This window comes from Amblyraja radiata, chromosome 46, assembly GCF_010909765.2.
Source record: "Amblyraja radiata isolate CabotCenter1 chromosome 46, sAmbRad1.1.pri, whole genome shotgun sequence".
NCBI lineage: Eukaryota > Metazoa > Chordata > Chondrichthyes > Rajiformes > Rajidae > Amblyraja > Amblyraja radiata.
This window is the reverse complement of record NC_046001.1, coordinates 1,102,484-1,129,552: the sequence shown is the minus strand read 5'-3', so window position 1 is coordinate 1,129,552 and position 27,069 is coordinate 1,102,484. Positions and strand designations below refer to the sequence as shown.

The window sequence follows — 27,069 nt, the reverse complement described above, 5'->3', positions numbered from 1 at the left end:
TGGAGGAGGGGGGGGGGGGGAAGAGGGACATGGAGGAGCAGAAACCCTTAGTTATAACATCTGAAGGAGAAATGAAATCACCATTCCCTCCCCGCTGTAATACAACTCGAGTGACTTGACCTTTGGGTTGCCTGGCTATAACAATAATTCAAAAGCTGAAATTGCATTTTGTTCCATTTTAATTTGAAGCCTTGGTGAAAGATAAAATTGCTTTGTTTCGTTGCTGTGGAAACAAAACCATGCAGCTTTGCAATTTCTCGTTTATAATTGAATCCAAAAGTTTTTTTAAAAATCCTGGCATCAGATAACATATTGGTTCATTTAGTTGCCATTCCTTCCTCTTGCACTCTTTTCGAGTCAAAAGTGTTCCATTGTTATCTGTACCAGCAATGGCACAATTGACGTTGCTCGCTGCAGCCTAACAGGCCGAGAAAAGCCTTCACACAGAGATAAGACTTTTGACATACAGCATGGAAACAGTCATTGCGTGTGCTTCAAGCAGAGATCGCTGAACACCTCCGCTCAGTCCACCTAGTCCTACCTGATCTCCCGGCTGCCAAACACTTTAACTCTCCCCTCCCATTCCCACACTGACCGTTCTGTCCTGGGCCTCCTCCATTGTCAGAGTGAGGCCCAGCGCAAATTGGAGGATCAGCACCTCATATTTCGCTTGGGCAGCTTACACCCCAGCGGTATGAACATTGACTTCTCCAACTTCAAATAGCCCTTGCTTTCCCTCTCCCTTCCCAGTTCTCCGACTAATCTGACTGTCGCCTTGATTAAATCTTACCTCTGCGTACTTCGTTGTCGACTTCTCTTAGTTAACTATGATCTCTTCTACATTTTCCTTGTACCACATCCCCTTTGATGTCTTGCTCTCACACCTTACACTTCCTTATCTCTGTGTCTCCCTCTCCCCTGACTCCCAGTCTGAAGAGGGTTCTCGACCGAAACATCACCCACTCCTTTTATCCAGAGATGCTGCCTGTCTCGCTGAGTTACTCCAGCATTTTATGTCTATCTATGAAAGATTCTTGAATAGCTAGGGCGGTGTCAAAGGTTATGGGGAGAAGGCAGGAGATTGGAGTTGAGAGGGGAAAGATAGATCAGCCATTACTGAATGGTAGAGCAGACTCTATGAGCTGAATGGCCTCATATGTCCTGCGATCTTATGATCTTTCTCTCAGCTGAAATATAAGAAACATTTAAATCATCTGGGTGAGACGGAATGTGTGGGAAGGAACTGCAGATGCTGGTTTAAGCCGAAGATAGACACAAAATGCTGGAGTAACTCAGCGGGACAGGCAGCATCTCTGGAGAGAGGGAATGGGTGACGATTCGGGGCGAGACCCTTCTTCAGACTCGACACGAAACATTGCCTGTTCCTTCTTTCCAAAGATGCTGCCTGTCCCGCTGAGTTAAGGGCCTGTCGCACTTGCGCGTAATTTACACGTCATCATTTATGCGTCACGACGTTCGATGCGCGCGTTGTGCCGCGCACGTGATGCGCGCATGGTGCGTAGTAACGCGCGGCGCCCCAGGATTTTGGGATGTACAAAATCTTCGCGCGCCTTCTGCGTGATACGCAAATGACGCCCAAGCCCGTTACTCCAGCTTTTTGTGTCTAAGGATGTCTGGGTGAGTTCTCTGCTGCTGCAGAGGGCAGCAATGTGAGGGAAGCTGTTGGGTCCGCCTGGCGTGATTGGAGTGGCGCAGAGCACACAAGTCACTGTCACCTTGACCTCGGGAAGATCCAGTCCACACACGAGATTGGACGCTGTTCAGCCAGAGCTGAACACACTTCTCCGCATCTGCACACAATGGTGTCTGTCTTGTCGCTACTTGTGCGTGGTGGTGGTGGAAACGGCCGCGATCGACGTGAACCCCCTTCCCTCGGCCCCAACAGACCTGGTTGTACCTGAGGCTGCAAATATACTTGTCTTGTGAATCCAAAGACAATCTTGCAAGAGTTTAGTTTAGTTTGGTTTAACATCACGTGTACCAAGGAGCAGCGAAAGCCTTGATTGTTGCGTGCTATTGCAACTTTTTCACACAGAGAATTGTGAGTCTGTGGAATTCCCTGCCTTAGAGGGCAGTGGAGGCTGGTTCTCTGGATACTTTCAAGAGAGAGTTAGATAGGTGTCTTAAAGATGGCGGAGTCAGGGTATATGGGGAGAAGGCAGGATCAACAAACTCATCCGGAAGGCCGGCTCAGTCCTGGGGGCGGAGTTGGAGTTGGAGTTGGATTCACGGGAGGTTGGTCTCGGAGGGGAGGATGTCCGCTCCTCAAACTGTGGAGCATCCTGGACAATACATCTCACACCCCCTCCGTGACATCACTGGTCAACCTGAGGAGCACCTTCAGCAACAGACTGGTTCCACCAAGATGCAGCACAGAACGCCACAGGAGATCCTTCCTCCCTGTGGCTATCAAAGTGTACAACTCCTCCCCCCTTCTGTCGTGGGGTAGACTGAGGAGACTGACTCCCCAATCCTTTCCACTAGTCACTTTAACTTTAACGAATCTTGTTTTTTCGTGACTGTTGACAGATCAATTTCCCTCCTGGGATAAATAAAGTTCTCTCATAGAAACATAGACAATAGGTGCAGGAGGAGGCCACTCAGCCCTTCAAGCCAGCACCGCATGGCTGATCGTCCCCAATATAGAAATCGTATTGAATCTATGAGCATGATAAGAGTGAAGAAGGGAGATTAAATAGTTGGGCAACTCCTTGTGCTGTACTTCCCAGTGTGAGCTTGATAATCATATTAGACGTAGTCCCACAATGAGTGACTACATGTCCACTTGGATGGAGAAAAACCTATGATGCAATAAATTGGGAGAAAAATTGGTCATGCGTGATTCTTGGTGTTGCCAATGTATATTTTGTTTCAGAATCTTTATTTGGACATTACACTGGTATCAAAAAATGTATGTTTGTGAAATGTCAAGTTGCAGTTCTGGAAATAGAACAGATTGGGTTAACGTCTGATCAGCAGCACTGGGCCTGTACTCGCTGGAGTTTAGAAGGATGAGGGGGAACCTCATTGAAACTTATCGAATAGTTTAGTTTAGTTTTTATTTCCGTTTAGAGATACAGCACGGTAACAGGCCCACCGGGTCCGCGCCGACCAGCGATCCCCGCACATTAACACTACCCTACACACACACTAGGGACATTTTTTACGTTTACCAAGCCAATTGACCTACAAACCTGTACGTCTTTGGAGTGTGGGAGGAAACTGAAGATCTCGGAGAAACCCCACGCAGGTCACGGGGAGAACGTACAAACTCCGTACAGACAGCGCCCGTAGTCAGGATCGAACCCGGGTCTCATTCGCTGTAATAATAATAATAATAAATTTTATTTATGGGCGCCTTTCAAGAGTCTCAAGGACACCTTACAAAAATTGAGCATGTAGAGGAAAAACATGTAAGGGGAATTAAATAAATAGTAGAGACATGACTAGTACACAAAGTAAAGACAGAATTCAATACAAAACACAGTATGAGGCAATTAATGCACAGATGAAAAGGGACGGGGACGTGGGGCTAAGGATAGGCAGAGGTGAAGAGATGGGTCTTGAGGTGGGACTGGAAGATGGTGAGGGACACGGAATTGCGGATCAGTTGGGGGAGGGAGTTCCAGAGCCTGGGAGCTGCCCTGGAGAAGGCTCTGTCCCCAAAACTGCGGAGGTTGGACTTGTGGATGGAGAGGAGACCGGATGGAGAGGAGACCAGCAATGCCCCCGTACCACCCCATAGTGAAAGGCCTGGTTAGAGTGGATGTGGAGAGGATGTTTCCACTAGTGGGAGAGTCTAGGACCAGAGGGCGCAGACTCAGAATTAAAGGACGTACCTTTAGGAAGGAGATGAGGAGCAATTTCTTTAGTCGGAGGGTGGTGAATCTGTGGGATTCTTTGCCACAGACGGCTGTGGAGGCCACAAGTCAGTGGATATATTTAAGGCAGAGATAGACAGATTCTTGATGAGTGTGGGCAGAAGGCAGGAGAATGGGGTTGGGAGGGAGAGATGGATCAGCCATGATTGAATGGCGGAGCAGACGTGATGGGCCGAATGGCCTAATTCTGCTCCAATCACTTATGAACGTATGAACTTATGAGAAAACATGGCCTGTTCTCTTTCTTTCAGTCAATGCCCTGAAGGATACATTTGTATGAAAGCAGGAAGAAATCCCAACTATGGTTACACTAGCTTTGATACATTCGGCTGGGCTTTCCTTGCCTTGTTTCGACTGATGACACAAGACTACTGGGAAAACCTGTACCAGTTGGTAAGTAAGGAGGCATTGTATTCTTTCAAGATTGTACTCTCCTTTCACTTTGAATTTGAATTGGGCAGATAATCTGTTCAAAAAATGTGCACATATCCTTTTGACAAATTTGATTCTTCCAAAGTGTCATAGAGTCAAGCGGCGCGGGAACAGGTCCAACTTGTCTAAGATGCCCCCATCGAAGCTCGTCCCATTCGCCTGTGTTTGACCCAAATCCCTCCCTGTCCAAATGTCTTTTAAACGATTGAGGGTGGCCACGGAGGCACAGCGGTAGAGTTGCTGCCTTACATCGATTGCAGCACCAGAGACCCGGGTTCCATCCCGACTACGGGCGCTGTCTGTACGGAGTTTGCACGTTCTCCCCGTGACCCGCGTGGGTTTTCTCCGGGCGCTCCGGTCTCCTCCCACACTCCAAAGACGTGCAGGTTTGTAGGTTAATTGGCTTCAGTAAAGAGTGTACATTGTCCCTCGTGTGTCTAGGATCGTGTTATGCCCCTGTCCCACTTAGGAAACCTGAACGGAAACCTCTGGAGACTTTGCGCCCCACCCAAGGTTCCCGGAGGTTGCAGGTGGTTGCCGGAGGTTGCAGGTAGTGGAAGCAGGTAGGGAGACTGACAGAAAACTCCGGGAAGCGCACGGAAACCTTGGGTGGGGCGCAAAGTCTCCAGAGTTTTCCGTTCAGGTTTCCTAAGTGGGACAGGGGCATTAGAGTACCCGTCTAACTGTTTCTTAAACGTTGGGATAGTACCAGCCTCAACTACCTCCTCCTGCAGCTCGTTCCATACACCCACCCCCCTTTGTGTGAAAAAGCCACCCCTCAGATTCCTATTAAATCTTTCCCCCTTCACCTTGAACCTATGTCCTCTGATCCTCAATTCACCTACTCTGGACAAGAGATTCTGTGCATCTACCCAATCTATTCCCCTCATGATTTAGTACACCTCTATAAGATCACCCCTCATCCTCCTGCGCTCCAAGGAATAGAGTCCCAGCCTGCTCAACCTCTCCCTGTAGCTCACACCCTCTAGTCCTGGCAACATCCTCGTAAATCTTCTCTGTACACTTTCCAGCTTGACTACATCTTTCCGGTAACATGGTGCGCGCATGCATGTGAGTGTGTGTGTGTGTGCGCGCGTGTGTGTGTGCGCGCATGTGTGTGTGCGCGCGTGTGTGTGTGCGTGCGCGTGTGTGTGTGTGCGCGTGTGTGTGTGTGCGCGCGTGTGTGTGTGTGTGCGTGCGCGTGTGTGTGTATGTGTGCGCGCGCGTGTGTGTGTGCGCGTGTGTGTGTGCGCGCTCGTGTGTGTGCGCGTGTGTGCGCGCGTGTGTGTGTGTGTGCGCGCGTGTGTGTGTGCGCGCATGCGTGTGAGTGTGTGTGCGCGCGTGTGTGTGCGCGTGTGTGTGTGCGCGTGTGAGTGTGTGCGCATGTGCGCGCGCGTGTATGCGCGTTGCTTGTGCATGTGCGTTGCGTGTGTCCGTGTGTGCGCGTGTGTATGTGCGTGTGCGCGTGTGTGCGCATAAGCGTGCGTGTGCATTGCGTGCGTGTGTGCGTGCTGTTCATTTCTGGTCCTTGGCTGGTGGTGAATCAACGAGCATTGGCCAACTTTGCGATGGAAATAGCACTTCCCTTCGTGGCTGTGCTGCTGGATGGCAGCCTGCTGCTGCGGTACTGATCCAATCTGCCACTGCTGCTGCTCCCCTGCAGCAAAACAGGGCCTGCGACGTGGCGGATCTGGGCAAAGCAATGCGCTTCAGCAAAGCTGCAGATGAATGGAAATGCATTCACGACTGATAAGACACTGCTATCATTTGACAAAGGAAGTAGCGCTGCCAATTTAGTGAGCCCCTGAAACCAGGGAACGAAAGGACCCACTTGAAAGTACAAAGCAAAATCCCCCTCTGCTGAGAAGCCATGCGGGGATATTTGCTGCCTGCTTTTAACTCTTGCTGATGTGTTTTTGATTTTTAAAACAATGCAGAAAATATTCATCTGAGGGAAATAGAGGAGGAATTTTTTGAGCTGAATTCTTCCTGAATGCAGAATAAAGGTTTAGTGTAGTTTAGTTTCAGACATACGGCGTGGAAACAGGCCCTTCAGCCCACCGTGTCTGCGCCGACCAGCGATCCCCGCACATTTTGCACTCCTGCGCACACACACACACACCAGGGACAATTTGTTACATTTATACCAAGCCAATTAATCTACAAACCTGCATGTCTTTTTCTCACAGAGAGTGGTGAGTCTGTGGGATTCTCTGCCTCAGAGGGCGGTGGAGGCCGGTTCTCTGGATGCTTTCAAGAGAGAGCTAGATAGGGCTCTTAAAGATAGCGGAGTCAGGGGATATGGGGAGAAGGCAGGAACGGGGTACTGATTGGGGATGATCAGCCGTGATCACATTGAATGGCCGCATGGCCGAATGGCCTCTACTCCTGCATCTATTGTCTATTGTCTATTGAGTGTGGGAGGAAACCGAAGATCTCGGAGATAACTCATGGGGAGAAGGTACAAACTCCGTACAGACAGCGCCCGTAGTCGGGATCGAACCCGGGTCTCTGGCGCTGTTGGGCGGTAGGTCTTCCGCTGCGCCACCGTGCCGCCATTTTAACTGGGACCTTCTGCGATTTCCAATGATTGCAGCACGGTGGCGCAGCGGCCTGACCGCGCCAGAGACCCGGGTTCGATCCTGACCTCGGGTGCTGTCTGTGTGGAGTTTGCACGATCATCGTGTGACCGCGTGATTTGTAACGCTGCAAGTGCCCTTTATGGGCGCCCATTTGCATACCGTGGCACGGCATACAAGCACACGCTTTCACCGTGACTTGCCACACATGTGACAATTAAGTATTCCATTCAATTTTAAAATTCAATGGGTTTTCTCCGGGTGCTCCGGTTTCCTCCCGCATCCCAAAGACGTGCGGGTTTGTAGGTCAATTAGCCTTCTGTGAAATTGCAGTTCCTTCCTGCGCCCTGGACTCTCCACTGATATATTTCATTATATATTGAAAGATAGGGCATGGAAACAGGCCCTTCGGCCCACCGGGTCCATGCCAGCCCTTGATCACCTGCACGCACTAGTTCCTTGTTATCCCACTTTCTTATCCACTCTCAACACGCAATTTTGCAGAGGGCCGATTAACCTACAAACCTCCGCACGTCTGCAGAGGCTGGTTTAAACCGGAGAGAAGGAAGGGGTGACGTTTCGGGTCGAGACCCATCTTTGGAAATGTCTGAAATGTCTGAAATGTCACCCGCTCCTTCTCTCCAGAGATGCCGCATGTTCCGCTGAATGACTCCAGCACTTCTTGCCTTTCTTTAGGCATCCATTTAATTTGAGCAATGGATTTTATGTTTCAGAAGGAACTGCAGATGCTGGAAAATCGAAGGTAGACAAAAATGCTGGAGAAACTCAGCAGGTGCAGCAGCATCTATGGAGCGAAGGAAATCGGCAACGTTTCGGGCCGAAACCCTTCCGGGTTTCGGCCCGAAACGTTGCCTATTTCCTTCAGGGTTTCGTCCCGAAACGTTGCCTATTTCCTTCGCTCCATAGATGCTGCTTCACCCGCTGAGTTTCTCCAGCATTTTTGTGTACCATCTATCTATCTCTGCCTGTGGTTGTGTGGCAATAAATTATATCTATCTATCTTAACAATATCCAGTGACTTGGCCTCTGCCGCTGTCTGTGGCAGCGTAACTGACACAAGTGCGTGACAACTGCGTTGCACAAATAACGTCCCCTGAAACAGTAACCGGAAGAATGTTTTGTGTTTTTGCAGACGCTACGAGCCGCCGGGAAGACGTACATGATCTTTTTCGTCCTGGTCATCTTCGTGGGCTCGTTCTACTTGGTGAATCTGATCCTGGCTGTGGTGGCCATGGCCTACGAAGAGCAAAACCAAGCCACCCTGGAGGAGGCTGAGCGGAAAGAGCAGGAATTCAAGCAAATGCTGGAGCAGCTGAAGAGGCAGCAAGAGGATGCGTTGGTGAGTGGCGCAAATGTGGCCCAAAGGTTGACGCCAGTGGAAGAGGCGGCAACTGCAGGCGCTGACTTCCGCCGAAGATGGGCACAAAATGCTGGAGTAGCTCAGCAGGGACAGGCAGCATCGCTGGAGAGAAACATAGAAACATAGACAATAGGTGCAGGATTAGAGGCCTTTCGGCCTTTCGAGCCTGCACCACCATTCAATATGATCATGGCTGATCATCCAACTCAGTATCCCATCCCTGCCTTCTCTCCATACCCCCTGACCCCTTTAGCCACAAGGGCCACATCTAACTCCCTCTTAAATATAGCCAATGAACTGTGGCCTCAACTACCTTCTGTGGCAGAGAATTCCACAGATTCACCACTCTCTGTGTGAAAAAAAAATGTTTTCCTCATCTCGGTCCTAAAAGATTTCCCCCTTATCCTTAAACTGTGTGGCCCCTTGTTCTGGACTTCCCCAACATCGGGAACAATCTTCCTGCATCTAGCCTGTCCAACCCCTTAAGAATTTTGTACGTTTCTATAAGATCCCCCCCTCAATCTTCTAAATTCTAGCGAGTACAAGCCGAGTCTGTCCAGTCTTTCTTCATATGAAAGTCCTGACATCCCAGGAATCCTTCTCTCCAGAGACGCCGCCTGTCCCGCTGAGCAACTCCAGCCCTTTTGTGTCGATCCAAGGTGGTAATTCCGGGCGGACGTGGACAAACCTTCTGGTTGGCGTCTGTCGCAGCGCCAGAGACTCTACCGCTACGCCACCGTGTCTGTCGACTGTATTTCTAGCGGTTTCTGTTATTGGAATATAATATATTATTGACGCAGGTTATAGCATGTCATCCATTCCACGCTGCTCAATTCTCGGGCTTGCAACGTGGTGTGAATTTTCAGCCATTTTAACTTGTCTAAGACGGCGTCCATTTTAATTTGGAAAGTTTTCAACTCTGTAATGAGATATGAGCAGGTTTCAAGCATTCGGATCGATACTGGAGGAACAACAATCAAATAATATCATATTTAAAAATAATGTTGAAAGAACACGGTGGCTCAGCGGTAGAGTTGCTGCCTCACCGCGCCGGAGACCCGGGTTCCATCCTGACCACGGGTGCTGTCTGTACGGAGTTTGCATGTTCTGCCCGTGACCTGCGTGGGTTTTCTCCGGGCGCTCCGGTTTCCTCCCACGCTCCAAACACGTACAGGTTTGTAGGTACCTTTTTCTGGTCGCCGCTGGATTGTGTGATGGTAGCTTCTTGTCGGAAGGGCTCTGAAAGGAAAGGTCACCCTTCCGATCGAGGCGATGATATTCCTGCCGTTGCTTTGCCCGCGCGCGAAATGTTTCGCCCCAAGCGCTGACCTGTGCGTTCCTCCACAGATGGCGGCGGCGGCGGCCACCTCTGCGGGGACGGTCTCGGAGGACGCGCTGGACGAGGAGGAGGAGGGCCAGATGTCGCAAAGCTCGTCGGAGCTGTCCAAGCTCAGCTCCAAGAGCGCGAAGGAGAGGAGAAACCGACGCAGGAAACGGAAGCAGACCAGGGGCCACTCGGAGGGGGAAGAGAAAGGAGACCATGAAAAAATCTTAAAGTCGGAATCTGAGAATGGAATCAGTAAACGGGCCAGACATTTAGCACACGGAATGAAATACCCCATGAATCAGGTACAGCCTCTCGTTTCCATTGTTAAGTCGTGACATACTACTGAGACCTACTAAAAGTCGTTCCACCATCTAAATGAAGGTCATTCAGTGCGATGGATCATGGGGTCTATCTTGTTCAATTGCACTGAAAATTCACATCCCGTTAGTTTCAGTTGAGATTATTGTCACGTGTACCGAGGTACAGTGAAAAGCTTTTGTTGCGTGCTATCCTGTCAGTGGAAAGACAACACATGATTACAATCGAGCCGTCCACAGTTTACAGATACAGGATAAAGGGAATAACGTTTAGTGCAAGATAAAGTCCAGGAAAGTCCGATTAAAGATAGCCCAAGGGTCTCCACAATGAGGTAGATAGTAGTTCAGGACCACTCTCTAGTTGGTGAGAGGATGATTCAGTTGCCAGATAACAGCCGGGAAGAAACTGTCCCCTGAATCTGGAGGTGTGTGTGTGTTTGTTTTCACACTTCTGTACCTCTTGCCTGTTGGGAGAGGGGAGAAGAGAGGGTGACTGGGGTGAGACTGGTCCTTGATGATGCTGCTGGCCTTGCCGAGGCAGCGTGAGGTGTAGATGGATTGGATGGAAGGGAGGTTGGTTTGTGTGGGACGGTCTGGGCTGCAACTGTCCACAATTCTCCGCTACTTCTTGCGTTCTTGGATGGGGCCAAACAATGAAAGATAAAATTCACCAATTTAATGGATGAACTCATTACAAAACACATTGATGTTGTCACAACTGAACGCGGGGAGCTGTGAAAATCCCTCAGCAGGAGAGAGTTTAGCATGTTTAAACTGTAACGCTGAAGGCCCTGGTGGTCATTTCTGCTGTAGATGTCACATTAGCCTTCACTTTGAGTTTAATTTCCTTATACTCGAAGATCACCCCTCACCCCTCATCCTCCTGCACTCCAAGGAACCAAGTCTGATCCTGCCCAACCTCTCCCTGTAGCCCAGTCCATCATCATACTCATCTGTTGAGCCTTTGGCAGAAAAAGACTTCTGTCTCTGTTGCTAGAATGTAATCGATCGCCTGAGTTGATCAGTGATCTGACTGATCATTAGATATTATTGATCATGGCGCCCATCCAATGACCTGCTTGAGATGGGTCACTCATTGCACAGGGAATTGAAGCCTGGTGTCATAGAGTCATACAGGCCCTTCGGCCCAACTTGCCCATGCTAACCTAGATGCCCCATCTACTCTAGTCCCACCTGCCCATGTTTGGTCCATATCCCTCTAAACCTTTCCTATCCATGTACCTGTCCGAATGCCTTTCAAATGTTGTGATAGTCCCTGCCACAACTGCCTCCTCTGGCAGCTCGTTCCACACACCCACGACCCTGTGTGTGTAAAAGTTACCCCTCAGGTTCCTATTAAATCTTTTCCCCCTCACCTTAAACCTATGTCCGCTGGTCCTTGATTTCCCTACTCCAGGAAAAAGACTCTGTACGTCTACCCTATCTATTCCCCTAATATGGATTCCCTTCAGTTCCTCCCTCCCTCTAGATCCTCAGTCCCCGAGTATTTCTGGGAGATTGTTTGTGTCTTCCTTAGTGAAGACGGAACCAAAGTACTTGTTTAACTGTTCTTCCATTTCCTTGTTTCCCATTATAAATTCATCTGTCTCTGACTGTAAGGGACCTACATTCATCTTCACTAAGCTTTTCCTTTTTACATACCTATAGAAACATTTAGACAGTTTTTATATTCCCCACATGCTTTCTTTCATAGAAACATAGAAACATAGAAAATAGGTGCAGGAGTAGAGGCCGTTCGGCCCTTCGAGCCTGCACCGCCATTTAATATGATCATGGCTGATCATCCAATTCAGTATCCTGTACCTGCCTTCTCTCCATACCCTCTGATCCCCTTAGCCACAAGGGCCACATCTAACTCCCTCTTAAATATAGCCAATGAACTGGCCTCGACTACCCTCTGTGGCAGAGAGTTCTAGAGATTCACCACTCTCTCATGCTCTTTTCCCCCCACTATCTTTGACTTCCCTCGTCAGCCACGGTTGAGCCCCCTTCCCAGTTTTATTTTTTCGCCAGACAGGGATGAACAATTTCTGGAATTCATCCATGCGGTCTTTAAATCTTTGCCATTGAATCTCCACCGTCAACCCTTGAAGTATTAGTTTCCAGTCTATCCTAGTCAATTCCCATCTCATAACTTCAAAGCCTCCTTTATTCAAGTTCAGGACCCTAGTCTCTGGATTAACAATGTCACTCTCCATCCTAATGCAGAATTCCACCATATTATGGTCACTGTTGCCCAAGGGGCCTTGCACTACAAGATCGTTAACTAATCCTTCCTCAATACACAATACCCAGTCTAGGATGGCCTGCCCTCTAGTCGGTCCCTCCACATATTGGTTTAAAACCCCATCCCGTGTACATTCCAGGAAATCCTCTTCCTCACAAGGAATTCTCCTCAGGTACAGGTTTGCAAGCTAATTGGCTTTGGTTAAATTGTCCCCAGTGTGTGTTGGGTAGTGTTAGCGTGCGGGGTTCGCTGGTCGGCGCGGACTTGGTGGACCGCAGGGTCAGTTTCCGCGCTGTATCACTAAATCGCAGCCGCTGCCTCAAAAAGGCTGGCAGTATCATCAAAGACCCACACCATCCTGGCCACACACTCATCTCCCTGCTACCTTCAGGTAGAAGGTACAGGAGCCTGAAGACTGCAACAACCAGGTTCAGGAATAGCTACTTCCCCACAGCCATCAGGCTATTAAACCTGGCTCGGACAAAACTCTGATTATTAGCAACCACTTTCTGTTATCTGCACTTTACCAGTTTATTTATTCATGTGTGTATATATTTATATCATGGTATATGGACACACTGATCTGTACTGTAGTAAATGCCTACTATGTTCTGTGTGCTTAAGCAAAGCAAGAATTTCATTGTCCTATACAGGGACACATGACAATAAACTCACTTGAACTTGAACTAAACTGGAACATACTGGAGTAATAATAATAATAATAATAAATTTTATTTATGGGCGCCTTTCAAGAGTCTCAAGGACACCTTACAAAAATCGAGCATGTAGAGGAAAAACATGTAAGGGGAATGAAATAAGTAGTAGAGACATGACTAGTACACAAAGTAAAGACAGAATTCAATACAAAACACAGTATGAGGCAATTAATGCACAGATGAAAAGGGACGGGGATGTGGGGCTAAGGATAGGCAGAGGTGAAGAGATGGGTCTTGAGGCGGGACTGGAAGATGGTGAGGGACACGGAACTGTGACCACTCAGCTGGTTGAGAAGATAGTTTACCTCAAGTGTAACTGATGGGGTTTTTTTGTGAAGATAGACACAAAATGGTGGAGTAACTCCAGCGTCTGTGGAGAGAAGGAATGGGCGGCGTTTCGGGTCGAGACCTTTTTTCAGGGTTTTTTCCGTTGGTCGGTCAATATTTCACACGCTGACTGTTGTCTTGCTTGTTTCCTCTTGTAGTCTCAGCTGAGTATCCTGGGGTCGCCGAACCTCACCCGATTCGACAGCAAGAGCAGCATTTTCAGCATCCGAGATCGCAAAGAGCCCAGTTCGGAGACTGAGTTCGCCGACGATGAGCACAGCACGGTGGAGGAGACGGACGGCAACCGCAAGAACTCGCTGTTTGTCCCCAACAAGGAGCCCTACAGAAGGAACAGCTACAGCGGCTACAGCCAGCCCAGCAAGTCGTCCAAGATGTTCCCAGTGCTCCCGGTCAATGTGAAAAGGAACAGTACTGTGGACTGCAATGGTGTGGTCTCCCTTATCGGTGGCCCTGGAGCCAACCTGCCTGGTGGACGCCTACTGCCTGAGGTGATAATAGATAAGGCAGCTACCGATGACAGTGTAAGGAAGCCAATGAGTAGATCAGTTTAGGCATGGCGGTCTATCTAACCTCTCCGCATTGATGTATGCCGCCCTTCCTGACACAAGATGCCGTTTACGAATGGAAGTTGGATTGTGGATCAGAACCTCCATCCACTTCTCCAAACCAGTTGCTCAATTGGGAAGCTGTTAAAAAACACCCCCCCCCCCCCCTTCTTTGAAAATGACCTAGGATGAGTAATCTTAATGTGAAAAATTGAATCCTTTTCCACCCAAAGGCAATCTTTTTTTAATTCCAATCACCTGTCTAATTTTTTTTAATATTCGTCAATGCGAAATGACACTTTTTTTGTTTGCAGAATGCTTTGGCAGTGTCCTTTATTAGTCTTGGAGCGATACAGTGTGGAAACAGGTAGATAAAAATGCTGGAGAAACTCAGCGGGTGCAGCAGCATCTATGGAGCGAAGGAAATAGGCAACGTTTCGGGCCGAAACCCCAAGGGTTTCGGCCCGAAACTTTGCCTATTTCCTTGGGTTTCGGCCCGAAACGTTGCCTATTTCCTTGGGTTTCGGCCCGAAACGTTGCCTATTTCCTTCGCTCCATAATAATAATAATGGATGGGATTTATATAGCGCCTTTCTAATACTCAAGGCGCTTTACATCGCATTATTCATTCACTCCTCAGTCACACTCGGTGGTGGTAAGCTACTTCTGTAGCCACAGCTGCCCTGGGGCAGACTGACGGAAGCGTGGCTGCCAATCTGCGCCTACGGCCCCTCCGACCACCACCAATCACTCACACACATTCACACACATTCACACACAGGCAAAGGTGGGTGAAGTGTCTTGCCCAAGGACACAACGACAGTATTGACTCCAAGCGGGATTCGAGCTCCATAGATGCTGCTGCACCCGCTGAGTTTCTCCAGCATTTTTGTCTACTTTCAGTTTTCCAGCATCTGCAGTTCCTTCTTAAAAACAGTGTGGAAACAGGCTCAACTTGCCCACACACCGGCCAACATGTCCCAGCTAGACTAGTCCCACCAGCCCGCGTTTGGTCCATATCCCTCCAACCCTGTCCTATCCATGTGCCTGTCTAACTGTTTCTTAAACGTTGCGATAGTCCCAGCCTCAACTACCTCCTCCGGCAGCTCGTTCCATACACCCGCCACCCTCTGTGTGGAAATGAGGCTAGATGCAGGAAAAATGTTCCCCGATGTTGGGGGAGTCCAGAACCAGGGGTCACATACAGTTAAGAATAAGGGGTGGTCCATTCAGGACTGAGATGAGGAAAAACTCATAGAGTTTTCACCCCTAGAGTTGTGAATCTGTCGAATTCTCTGCCACAGAAGGCAGTGAAGGCCAATTCATTGGATGTTTTCAAGAGAGAGTTAGATTTAATAATAATAATAATGGATGGGATTTATATAGCGCCTTTCTAATACTCAAGGCGCTTTACATCGCATTATTCATTCACTCCTCAGTCACACTCGGTGGTGGTAAGCTACTTCTGTAGCCACAGCTGCCCTGGGGCAGACTGACGGAAGCGTGGCTGCCAATCTGCGCCTACGGCCCCTCCGACCACCACCAATCACTCGCACACATTCACACACATTCACACACAGGCAAAGGTGGGTGAAGTGTCTTGCCCAAGGACACAACGACAGTATGCACTCCAAGCGGGATTCGAACCGGCTACCTTCCGGTTGCCAGCCGAACACTTAGCCCATTGTGCCATCTGTCGTCTAGTTTTTAGCTTTTGGGGCTAACGGAATCAAAGGATATGGGGGAGAAAGCAGGAACGGGGTACTGATTGTGGATGATCAGCCATGATCACATTGAATGGCGAATGGTGCAGGCTCAAAGGGCCGAATGGCCTACTCCTGCACCTATTATCTATGTTTCTATAGTGCTGTAGCCTTAGATCTAAGCGCACATCCCATTGAATAGAGCATCTTACTCAGAGAACACAATAACTAACAGCGGGCAGTGCAATTCCGAAGTCAACTGTGGAGCCCATTTCTCTCCCCGTCCCCCTCACGGCTAATCCAGGAATCGGGAACATAATCGAGAACGTCTTCCAAATTATTTGGGTGGAAAAAAGGACATTTATTCAGGATTGCTACTGATTGCATTCTAAGGCATTTTCTGGGAATCCTGCAACCAGCATTCAATTCCCTACTTTCCCCGTCTTCCTCATTTAATGAACACTTAGCTCGAGGTGTATATCTTTAGAAGTAGCATGCCTGCGGTGCTTCACTAATGCTTGCCATCTACAGCATGAGGCATGTAGAATCATGCAGATATGGATGATGTGAGCTATTGTGCATTTAGGATGCAGTTTAAACAGACAGTATCCTTCCTCTCTGTGTTGTGTGCTCTGTGTTTCATCGCGAAGATGCACGACCTATTTCTGAAGGCCAGCGTTTAGCGTTGTGGTTCATGCGATCAACCTTGCGTTCTCCATTGAAAATCATTTTGTGTCTCGTTAACATTGGCAATCGGGCCAAGTGCCAAGTGGGACGGGCGCAGTTGTTTGGAAACTGTCGCCGATATCCCCTGGGGGATTATCCCAGGCGCAGGGGTAGACACGCTGCTTTACAGTGCTTTCAGCGCCGGAGACCCGGGTTCCATCCCGACTACAGGCGCTGTCTGTACGGAGTTTGCACGTTCTCCCCGTGACCCGCGTGGGTTTTCTCCGAGATCTTCGGTTTCCTCCCACACTCCAAAGACGTGCAGGTCTGTAGGTTCATTGGCTTGGTATAAATGTAAATTGTCCCTAGTGTGCGTGTGTGTGTGTGTAGGATAGTGTTAGTGTGCGTGGATCGCTGGTCGGCGTGGACTCGGTGGGCCGAAGGGCCTGTTTCCGCGCTGTATCTCTAAACTAAATGGAAGAGTTATATATTTCAAAAAGCCTTGCCTTCACAAATGGGTTTAGCATTCTTTTTGATGAATTGGTATGGGTTAGTGGTTTCAACTTTCATATGTTTTAAAGAAAGTGGGTAAAAATGAAATACAAATGCCTTTTATCGGCTTGCGACAATTTATCTTTTTTTAGCAAGATGAATACAAAAAGCTGGACTAACTCAGCGGGTCAGACAGCATCTCTGGAGAAAAGGAATAGGGGATGTTTTGGGTCGAGGCCCTTCTTCAGAAATATGTATTTATAAATATATATTGCATTTATTTTACTCTGAAGACCCTAATGGTGGTTTGTGTCGTTGTTGGTTCATAGGACCAAACAGCTGAGAGGTTTTAGAGTCACACGGCATGGATTCAGGCCGTTCAGCCCATCATGCCCCATCTATATTCGACCCACCTGCCTGCATTTAGCCCATATCCCTCCAAACCTTCCCTGTCCTTGTCCTCAAACTGCGGGACATCCTGGACAATACAGCTCACACCCCCTCCATGACATCTCTGGCCAACCTGAGGAGTACCTTCAGCAACAGACTGGTTCCACCAAGATGCAGCACAGAATGCCACAGGAGATCCTTCTTCCCTGTGGCTATCAGTGTACAACTCCTCCCCCTTCTGTCGTGGGGTAGACTGGGACTGACTCTCCCCCCCCCCCCCCCCCCCCCCCCCCCCTTCGGCAAGATGTCCCATCTACCCTCACAAGTACAACATTCATCGGAGTAGAATTAGGCCATTCGGCCCATCGAGTACTCCGCCATTCAATCACAGCTGATCTATCTCTGCCTCCTAACCCCATTCTCCTGCCTCCCCCCCATAACCCTTGACACCCATTCCAATCAAGAATTTGTCTATCTCTGCCTTAAAAAATATCCACTGACTTGGCCTCCACAGCCCTCTGAGGCAATGAGTTCCACAGATTCACCACCCTCTGACTGAAGAAGTCCCTTCCCGCCTCCTTTCTAAAAGAGCGCCCTTTAATTCTGAGGCTGTGACCTCTGGTCCTAGACACTACCACCAGTGGAAACCTCCTCTCCACTTCAATGCTAGTCTCACCTGCCTGCATTTAGCCCATATCCCTCTGAATGTTTCCTATCCATGTACCTGTCCAAATGTCTTTGAAATGTTGTGATAGTCCCTGGCTCGACTACCTCCTCCAGCTACCTCCTCTGGTCTGAAGAAGGGTCTCGACCCGAAACGTCACCTATTCCTTTTCTCCAGAGATGCTGCCTGAGTTACTTCAGAATTTTAGAGTCATAGAATGATACAGTGTGCAAACAGGCCCTTCGGCCCATCTTGCCCACACGGGCCAACATGCCCCATCTACACTAGTCCCACCCGCCCGCGTTTGGTCCATATCCCTCCAAACCTGTCCTATCCATGTACCTGTCTAACTGTTTCGTAAACGTTGGGATAGTCCCAGCCTCAACTACCTCCTCCGGCAGCTCGTTCCATACACCCACCACCCTCTGTGTGGAAAAAGTTACCCCTCAGATTCCTAGTAAATCTTTTCCCCTTCACCTTAAACCTATGTCCTCTGGTCCTCGATTCCCCGACTCTGGGCAAGAGACTCTGTGCATCTACCCGATCTACTCCTCTCATGATTTTGTACACCTCTATAAGATCTCCCCTCATCCTCCTGCGCTCCAAGGAATAGAGTCCCAGCCTGCTCAACCTCTCCCTGTAGCTCACACCCTCTAGTCCTGGCAACATCCTCGTAAATCTTCTCTGAGTCCTCTGAATTTTGGGTCTATCTTCCAGCTCGTTCCATACGCCCACTGTGTGAACACACTGCCGAGTGCCAAACGGCCATTGTGTAGGTAGGCTGTTGTTTGCAAGAGGAGAACCCATGCAAAGATGTTACCTTGCTCAGTAACATGATCGTTAACATGGGCTGACCGAGAGATTGAGCCGTGCAAACTATTTATACCCTTCTCCCAAAAGAAGGGCCAAGCAATTCTGTTTGTGGATAGTTGATAACCAGTACAAAGATGGTCCCAATAGATGCGGCAGGCATTTATAAAAGGAAGGCCCAGCACTGCAGCTGAAATATTCGTTGCATTCATGACAAAGTGCCAGCGACTGCAGTCTGCACATTAACCCTTTCACAAACTCGATTTGCACATTTTCATCGAAGCTCTCCTTCGATGTAATCAACGCTGGCAGAATAGAAACAGAAATATATTTTACAACCAAAGAGAGAATGCCAAAGAACACTAATCACGATGGCAGCTTGACACAAAAACGCTGGAGTAACTGGGCGGGACAGGCCGCATCTCTGGGGAGAAGGAACGGGTGAGGTCTCGGGTCGAGACCCTTCTGAAACGTCGCCCATTCCTTCCCTCCGGAGATCTGCCTGAGTTACTCCAGCCTTTTGATGTCCATCTTCGGTTTAAACCAGCATCTGCAGTTCCTTCCTGCACAGAATCGTAGTTTCTTCCTTCGGAGCCAGTGTTGCTCATTTTTGGAGCGTTCCCCGATTTTAGTCACGTGCGTGACGTACGGTTTATTTGGCCCAATGGCTATGACGAAGGATACTGTCTCGTTAATCACATTTGGCAAAATGCATGAGCTTGCACTTGCTCTGACCGATGTTGGCTTTGCACAGTATGTTCACCAGGTCTCTCTGAAGCAAGGATTGAGAAGCACCAAGACTTAGAAGACTGTTGGAGACATCTGATCAGTCCATTTTATTTAACGCTGATCATTGTTCTATGCTGATCAATCGAAATTATGCTGTTGGATGCCATTAGACAAATGTTCACCTTTGAGTCTCTCTCTCTGTCGCTTAAGCAGAGATATCAGTCACTTCTCTGAAGCTGTGGTTAGATTGGAGTTTAGGGGCTGGGGAAAAAAATCTAGAGAGAGCATTTGTATTCTTGTAACTTGCAGCATAATTTAAAGACCAGGGCTTAAACCCTGGCTGGTTAAGCTAGCTGATTGTTCAATGAAATCATTTCCATTTAGTATTCTAGCCAGGCTTGAAGTACATGTGTGTGCTCCAAGTTTTTGGCACTTGGACTTTTACAACGCCAGTTCGAAACACAGGAAGTTGACTTTCTGTGTTCCGATCACTTTGACCCAAGTGCTGAGTCCAACTTAGTGTGGATGGAAATTTAAAAGCACAATTGTCAAAAATAAGTTGCCTTTTTTCACACAAAAAAAATGTTCCCACTGGGATCATTTGAAAGATCTGCTTGCATTAAGTTGTTGTTCATTGCAGCTGGCACCTAGGCCTGAGAAGTTGGTTTACGGCCTTCTTCGAATGGATGACTTAATCCCTTGAATGGACAACATCTCAAATGCCACAAAGCAGAGATCGTCCCCCCCCCCCTCCCCTGACATAAAGCATGTGATGTCATCTCACTGGGCGACAAAAACGTGTTGTAAATGGCTCCAAATAGCGCACTTTGGTTCACGAAAACCAGACGGCGGTTTGGATCGTTGGAGATCAGAATCCAATCATTTACATTGCCAACGACTGCTCCCCCCTCTGGCAGCGGACTAAAAACATGGGTCTGAGCTGGGGGGGGGGGACGAACGTGAGCTGAGTTTAACCAGCTAAACTCAGGAGACCCGGCACAAAGATGTCGCCCTCTCGTGACTGGAAGCGTAGACGCGGCATACATTTATAAAAGAAAGGGCCAGCAATCCAGCTGAGACATTTGTTGCTCCAAAGGCAACAGACCACAGACTGCAATCTGTGCACGGTAACCATTTAACCAACCCGATGTGCACATTATCACCAAATTGCGAAAAGCTAAATTATTGGGGAGCAAGTTGAAATGGAGGGGGGGGAATTCTTTTGGGCAGTGGATAAACAGAGGATAGTAAAATCTCCACATCTGGAACCTGGATTTGAATCCAGCCTATGTTGATAAGGCCTCTTTCTGCAAGTGTGTATTTATCCCAATTGGCAATTTCACTGGGAAGTCTTGTCAATAGCTAGGTGTAAAATGTTAACAATGCCTTGCACTGTAGGTGATGGTGAGGGGGGTGGGGGGAGGGGGGGGGGGGGAGAGAGACTGAGGATGTAGACAGCTTACCTTGCTAGCCTCAATGTTCCATACTGATGCAGAGATACCAAAAGTGTTTCATACCTCGCTATTTAGATCTTTTTTTTTAATCGGAGATGGGCTCGGAAAAAAAAAATATCCTCAGAGATTACCTTACTCTCCACTGCAAGTGCGGGGGAAAAAGGCATGTACGTTGGTGACTTTATAAAAACCCAAACCTAGTGGAAAGACCTCTGAGGATATCTTCCGGCCAAGTATACCCATCTTAAAACTTGCTTTTCAAAATATTATTTTTTGAAAATTAATTATTTTTTAAAAAGCACATCAAATTCGTTTTCGTACAAGGCAACAATTATGCTGTAAAAGGGTGTGACATGGTCTTTCATTGTGAGGCGAAGTTTACCTCAAATCATCTTTGCTTTTTGGCAAACACGACTTGATTGTGAAGCCTTTGGCCTAGTTGAAAGAAAATGGCCGATTTCTATCCTTAAATATTTTTCACCGCTTAATGCATTCTCTCTGTTCAAATATTGGTCGTGTTAAACATTTTTGGGTTCCACCTGTATCAGTGAAGGTGTTTTCGTAGCTTTGATGGTGAAGGTAATCGCCCGTCATGTTGCGCGAGTCTCACGTTCTGTCGGTATTTGCATGAATCTGTTCTCGCGAATGCTCTCAGTGGAAAGTTCTTGGCTGTCGTGTTGCATTTTATCCTGTCGTCTTTTTCCTCGTTACGATTCTTTCACCTTTCACTTGGTTTTCCGTTCTCTGGTCCCTTCTCTTTCCAGAAGGGAGGCCTCCCGTTCCATGCCGATATCTGCCCTAACTGCTCGTGAGAATGCAAATATCGAATGTCCTTCAGAATAATTTCCTTCCTTGTTCCCTCATCCCCCCCCCCCCCCCCCCCCCCCCCCCCCCCCCCCTTGGAGAAGTGGCGAAGCCACCAACCACTAGGCCTGATCTGGCCAAACGCAGTACCAGAGGGGTAAATACCTCGATGGTGTGGGTGCATCTCAAGAACCTCATGTTATCTTCCTAATCCCTTCAGCCTAACTGGAGAGCTCGATGGTTCCTCCATGGGATTGCGATGGAGGGAAACTGAACCATCAAGTCAATCTAAGATGGACACTAAATGCTGGAGTAACTCAGCGGGACGGGCCACATCTCTGGAGCGAAGGAATGGGTGACGTTTCGGGTCGAGACCCTTCTTCAGACGGATCTATGTCCAAAACGTCATCCATTCCTTCTCTCCAGAGATGCTGCCTGACCCGCTGTTACTCCAGCATTTTGTGTCTATCTTTGGTTTAAACCAGCATCTGCAGTTCCTTCCGACACATCAAGTCAATCTATTCTGTCCCAAGACACTTCCTCATATTTTGCTGGAGTTCAGTTGCCTATTAAGTCCAAAAATGTTAGCTAGGATGACGTGGTAGTGGTTTACAGGAGTGTCTAAATTGGATCAGGATTCTATGCTTTGGATAAGACATAAGAAAGTCCCACCTGCACGAAGGATGTTAAGAATCCTTGCTGCTTTTTAAAGCAGAGCAGGGGATTCATCCAGGGTCTCGAGCAACACTCCTTCATCTCATTTGCTGTTTGTGGGATATTGCTTTGTGCAAAATGGCTACCACGTCTGTTCAAAATGGCCACCACGTTTGTTCAAAATGGCCACCACCTTTGTTCAAAATGGCCACCACCTTTGTTCAAAATGGCCACCACCTTTGTTCAAAATGGCCACCACGTTTGTTCAAAATGGCCACCACCTTTGTTCAAAATGGCCACCACGTTTGTTCAAAATGGCCACCACGTTTGTTCAAAATGGCCACCACGTTTGTTCAAAATGGCCACCACGTTTGTCTGCCTAATGGTTTCCGCTTTCCAAAGGGGAATTCATAGTGTGCCAAATGCTCTGACCTATTCCTGAGCGATGTGATCTGATGCACGTGGCCTTTGTTGTGGTTGATTGAAGCAACGTTGATGTTGTCTTGGTGCCTGATTTTTACTCGTCTTGGCAAAATAGAGCCAGGAAAATAGGAGGGGGTTGAGTCATTGAGAATTTTTTAATGTATTTTGTTAAAATCGTTGAATAATCAAATGCGAGGAGAAGCGTGGACATAAATCGGAAGGGAGGCCGCAGTTCTGTTCTATGGGGAGAGTCCTCTGATCTCCCCTGGAACTGCTGCGTGCACTTGACCTCACATGGTAGTGGTCCCTTTGATTACTGCTTGCTGTTGGATCTTGCTGAGAAATGGAGTTTTCAATGAGTGAAACTGTGGTGCGTTTGGTAAACTAGCGGCTGAGGGCCTGAGGGGAATCGAATGATGATTGTGTGAAGTATTAGCAGTGCCCATTCAACTGCAACTTCAGGAGTGTGGAGCAGGCATTTGGGCAAGCGTGTCGAGGTATAGCTAGCTGTCAACGTGGATGACATTATTTCCTTTTCCACCTTGGGCAGTAGAGTTGCTGCCTCACAGCGCCTGAGACCCGGGTTCCATCCTGACTACGGGCGCTGTCTGTACGGAGTTTGTACGCTCTCCCAGTGACTTGCGTGGGTTTTCTCCGGGTGCTCCGGTGTCCTCCCACACTCCAAAGACGTGCGGGTTTGTAGGTTAATTGGCTTGGTGTAAATGTAAATTGTCCCTCGTGTGTGTGTGTGTGTGTAGGATAGTGTTGGTGTGTGGGGTGATCGCTGGTCGGTGCGGACTCGGTGGGCCGAAGGGCCTGTTTCCGCACTGTACCTCCAAAGTAAACTAAACTAAACTAAATGGGCAAGTAACATGATGCCCACCAGCTGTGCAGAAGTGCTGACCAGGGAGTTGTGGTGAATAACAATGTGTCACAAGAAATAGGAGAGTCGGTGGCAGGTTCCTAAACTTTGCTCTGCTTATCCAGTGCAGGAAGAAGTTTCTTCACCTCACAAGGTCATTTATAAGTGAAGTCATCGAGTCACAGATGTGATTCAGTTCATAATCCGCAGGAGCAAAATTAGGCCATTCGGCCCATCGAGTCGAAGATTGCAATCAACTCCGCCATTCAATCATGGCTGATCTATCTCCCCCTCATTAAAGAGTCACAGAGTGATACAGCGTGGAAATAGGCCCTTCGGCCCAACTTGCCCACACCAGCCAACATGTCCCATCTACACTAGTCCCACCTGCCTGCGTTTGGCCCATATCCCTCCAAACCTGTCCTATCCATGTACCTGTCTAACTGTTTCTTAAACGATGGGATACTCCCAGCCTCAACTACCTCCTCTGGCAGCTCGTTCCATACACCCACCACCCTTTGTGTGAAAAAGTTATCGCTCAGATTCCTATTAAATCTTTTCCCCTTCACTTTGAACCTATGTCCTCTGGTCCTCGATTCCCCTACTCTAGGTAAGAAATTCTGTGCATCTACCCGATCTATTCCTCTCATGATTTTATACACCTCTATAAGATCACCCCTCATCCTCCTGTGCTCCAAGGAATAGAGTCCCAGCCTGCTCAACCTCTCCCTGTAGCTCGCACCCTCTAGTCCTGGCAACATCCTCGTAAATCTTTTCTGGACCCTTTCCTGGACCCTTTCAAGCTTGACATCATCTTTCCTATAACATGGTGCCCAGAACTGAACACAATATTCTACAGGAACACAATAGACTCCGCTCAGTCCGCAATAACCTACCTGAACTCCCGGTGGCTCAGCACTTCAACTCCCCCTTCCATTCCCAATCCGACCTCTCTGTCCTGGGTCTCCTCCATTGCCAGAGTGAGCAACAGCGGAAATTGGAGGAACAGCACCTCATATTCCGTCTGGGGACCTTGCGTCCAGATGGCATTAACATTGAATTCTCCCAATTTTGCTAGCCCTTGCTGTCTCCTCCCCTTCCTTAACCCTCTAGCTGTCTCTTCCCACCCTCCCATCCGCCCGCCCTCGGGCTCCTCCTCCTCCTCCCCTTTTCCTTCCTTCTCCCACCCCCCATCAGTCTGAAGAAGGGTTTCGGCCCGAAACGTTGCCTATTTCCTTCGCTCCATAGATGCTGCTGCACCCGCTGAGTTTCCCCAGCAATTTTGTGTACCTTCGATATTCTAAATGCGGTCTTATACGACTGCAATATGACCTCCCAACTTCTATACTCAATACTCTGACTGAAGGTAGTTGCCATTTATTTGTATTTTCATACAAAATGCTCAGTAACAGAGGTATGGTTCTACCTCTTTGATGCAGGGCAGCTACATTATAGGTTTACCCAGAATGTTGTCTGGATTAGAAGGTTTCAGCTCCAAGGTTGGACAGATGTCATGATCGTACATACCTGGGACAAGTTGTGTACGTAGAGAGGCAAATGGGTGCTGAAATGGGGATGTATTGGAGCTTCGGGCCTACATCAGAGGCCTGAGTAGATCGATGGGTTAGAACTGAAGGTAGACACAAAATGCTGGAGTAACTCAGCGGGACAGGCAGCATCTCTGGCGAGAAGGAAGGGGTGATGTTTCGGGTCGAGACCCTTCTTCAGGCTGATGGTGCGTTAGGACTTGTAGAAGTCAGGGAACTGGTAGGTTGGGATGTTCACGCCTGGCAGAGGAGGTTTACCAGAACGCTGCCTGAATTAGAGGGTTTCAGCTACAGGGAGAGGTTGGACAGACTTGGATTGTTTTCTCTGGAACGTCAGAGGTTGAGGGGGGACCTGATAGAAGTGTATAACATTATGAGAGGCATAGATAGGGTAGACAGTCACAACCTTTTCCCCAGGGTGGAGATGTCCAACACTAGAGGGCGCAGCTTTAAGGTGAGAGGGAGAAAGTTTAAAGGAGATGTGTGGGGCAGGTTTTTTTTACACAGAGGGTGGCGGGTGCCTGGAACGCGCTGCTAGGGGTGGTGGTGGAGGCAGATGCCATAGTGGTGTTTAAGAGGCGGTTAGATAGGAGCGTGGATATGCAGGGAATGGAGGGATATGGATCACGTGTAGGCAGAGGAGATCAGTTTAACTTGGCATCACGTTCAGCACGGACATTGTGGGCCGAAGGGCCTGTTCCCATGCTGTACTGTTCTATGGCCTATCTCTGAAGAACATTGACCTGCATGCACGTCCTTAGAGGAGTTATTTCCACTCCAGGAACTTGCAAAGCAGTATAGACGTTCGAGCTATAAACCTGTCTCGAACCAAAAGGAACAGCCACTCGAATTGCAAGCCGAGAGGAAGATGGGACATGATTAACAGGAGCACGGTATCGGAAATGAAAAGGTTGCAATCATTTATCCGTTTTTAATGCGACAGGATGGGGACGCCATGAAATTGGGGTCGCATGAAAATCGGCGAGGTATCTTTGCACGACAGTCTGCGGGACCAGCGCATTTTGTTAACGCTGGGACGGGCTGATGACACGAGTGACGCCTTAACAATGGTGCTTGGCAGGAACCCCAATGCATCTGTCTTCTTCCTTTCTCCCCACGGAGCGAGAGGCAGAGAGAAAGTGAATCACTTGAAGCCGATTCTGCTACCCAGTCAGCAGAAACGCACTGGCACAATCATTCCCCTTCACATTTGGTGTCACTACCAGAACCAGGACAACAACAATCGTGCCGCTGAAGATGGGATATTTTAATATACTGCAGCTTTGAAGATGCAATGCAGAAACAGGCCCTTCGGCCCACCGAGCCCGTGCCGACCAGCGATCCCCGCACACTAATACTGTCCTGTGCGCACACACACACACACACACACACACACTAGGGACAGTTTTACACTTTACCCCAAGCCAATTAACCTACAAACCCGCATGTCTTTGGAGTGTGGGAGGAAACTCGAAGATCTCGGTGAAACGTCACGTGGAGAAGGTACAAACTCCGTACAGACCGCGCCCGTGGTCAGGATGGACCCCGGGTCTCCGGCGCTGTGAGGCAGCAACTCTACCGCTGCGCCACCACGGTTACAAGGGAAGAAAATGGCCTTGTCCCGCGTGCCAAACGTAGGCTATACAATCCCGGAATTACTGGGGAGTAACGGGGACTATTCGGCCCTCTGTAAATTGCCCCCTGGTGTGTAGGGAGCGGATGAGAAAGTGGGATAACACAGAACTGGTGTGAGAACGGGTGATCGCTGGTCAGCATGGACTCAGTGGGCCGAAGGGCCTGTTTCCACGCTGTATCTTTCCAATCAACTCAATCGGGCGTCAGGGGTTATGGGGAGAAGGCCGGAGAATGGTATTGGGAGGGGGAGATAGATCATGATAGAATGGCAGAGTAGACTTGATGGGCCAAATGGCCTCATTCTGCTCATGAATCAATACTAAACATGAATTCAATCAAGCCTAACACAAGTACATCAGTTAGACCAAAGAGAAAAACTCCAGAGTGCAGAATATATGTTCTCTGTATTGTCGCATAGCAGTTCCAGAGGAGAAGTGCAAT

General features: G+C 48.6%; 1 protein-coding gene across 7 annotated transcripts in view; it reads left to right on the top strand.

Moving 5' to 3' along the window:
• Positions 1–27,069, top strand: part of scn8a (sodium voltage-gated channel alpha subunit 8) — a 103,468-nt gene that overhangs the window by 34,518 nt on the left and 41,881 nt on the right. For 4 of the 7 annotated variants that reach the window (XM_033015660.1, XM_033015658.1, XM_033015663.1 and 1 more), the window contains exons 7-10: positions 4,154–4,295; positions 8,067–8,273; positions 9,642–9,923; positions 13,388–13,738. In XM_033015660.1, the coding sequence (XP_032871551.1) occupies positions 4,154–4,295; positions 8,067–8,273; positions 9,642–9,923; positions 13,388–13,738 (982 nt within the window). Of the gene's footprint in view, positions 1–4,153; positions 4,296–8,066; positions 8,274–9,641; positions 9,924–13,387; positions 13,772–27,069 lie in introns of all 7 variants that reach the window. The other 3 variants (XM_033015659.1, XM_033015657.1, XM_033015662.1) reach the window with 1 other exon arrangement.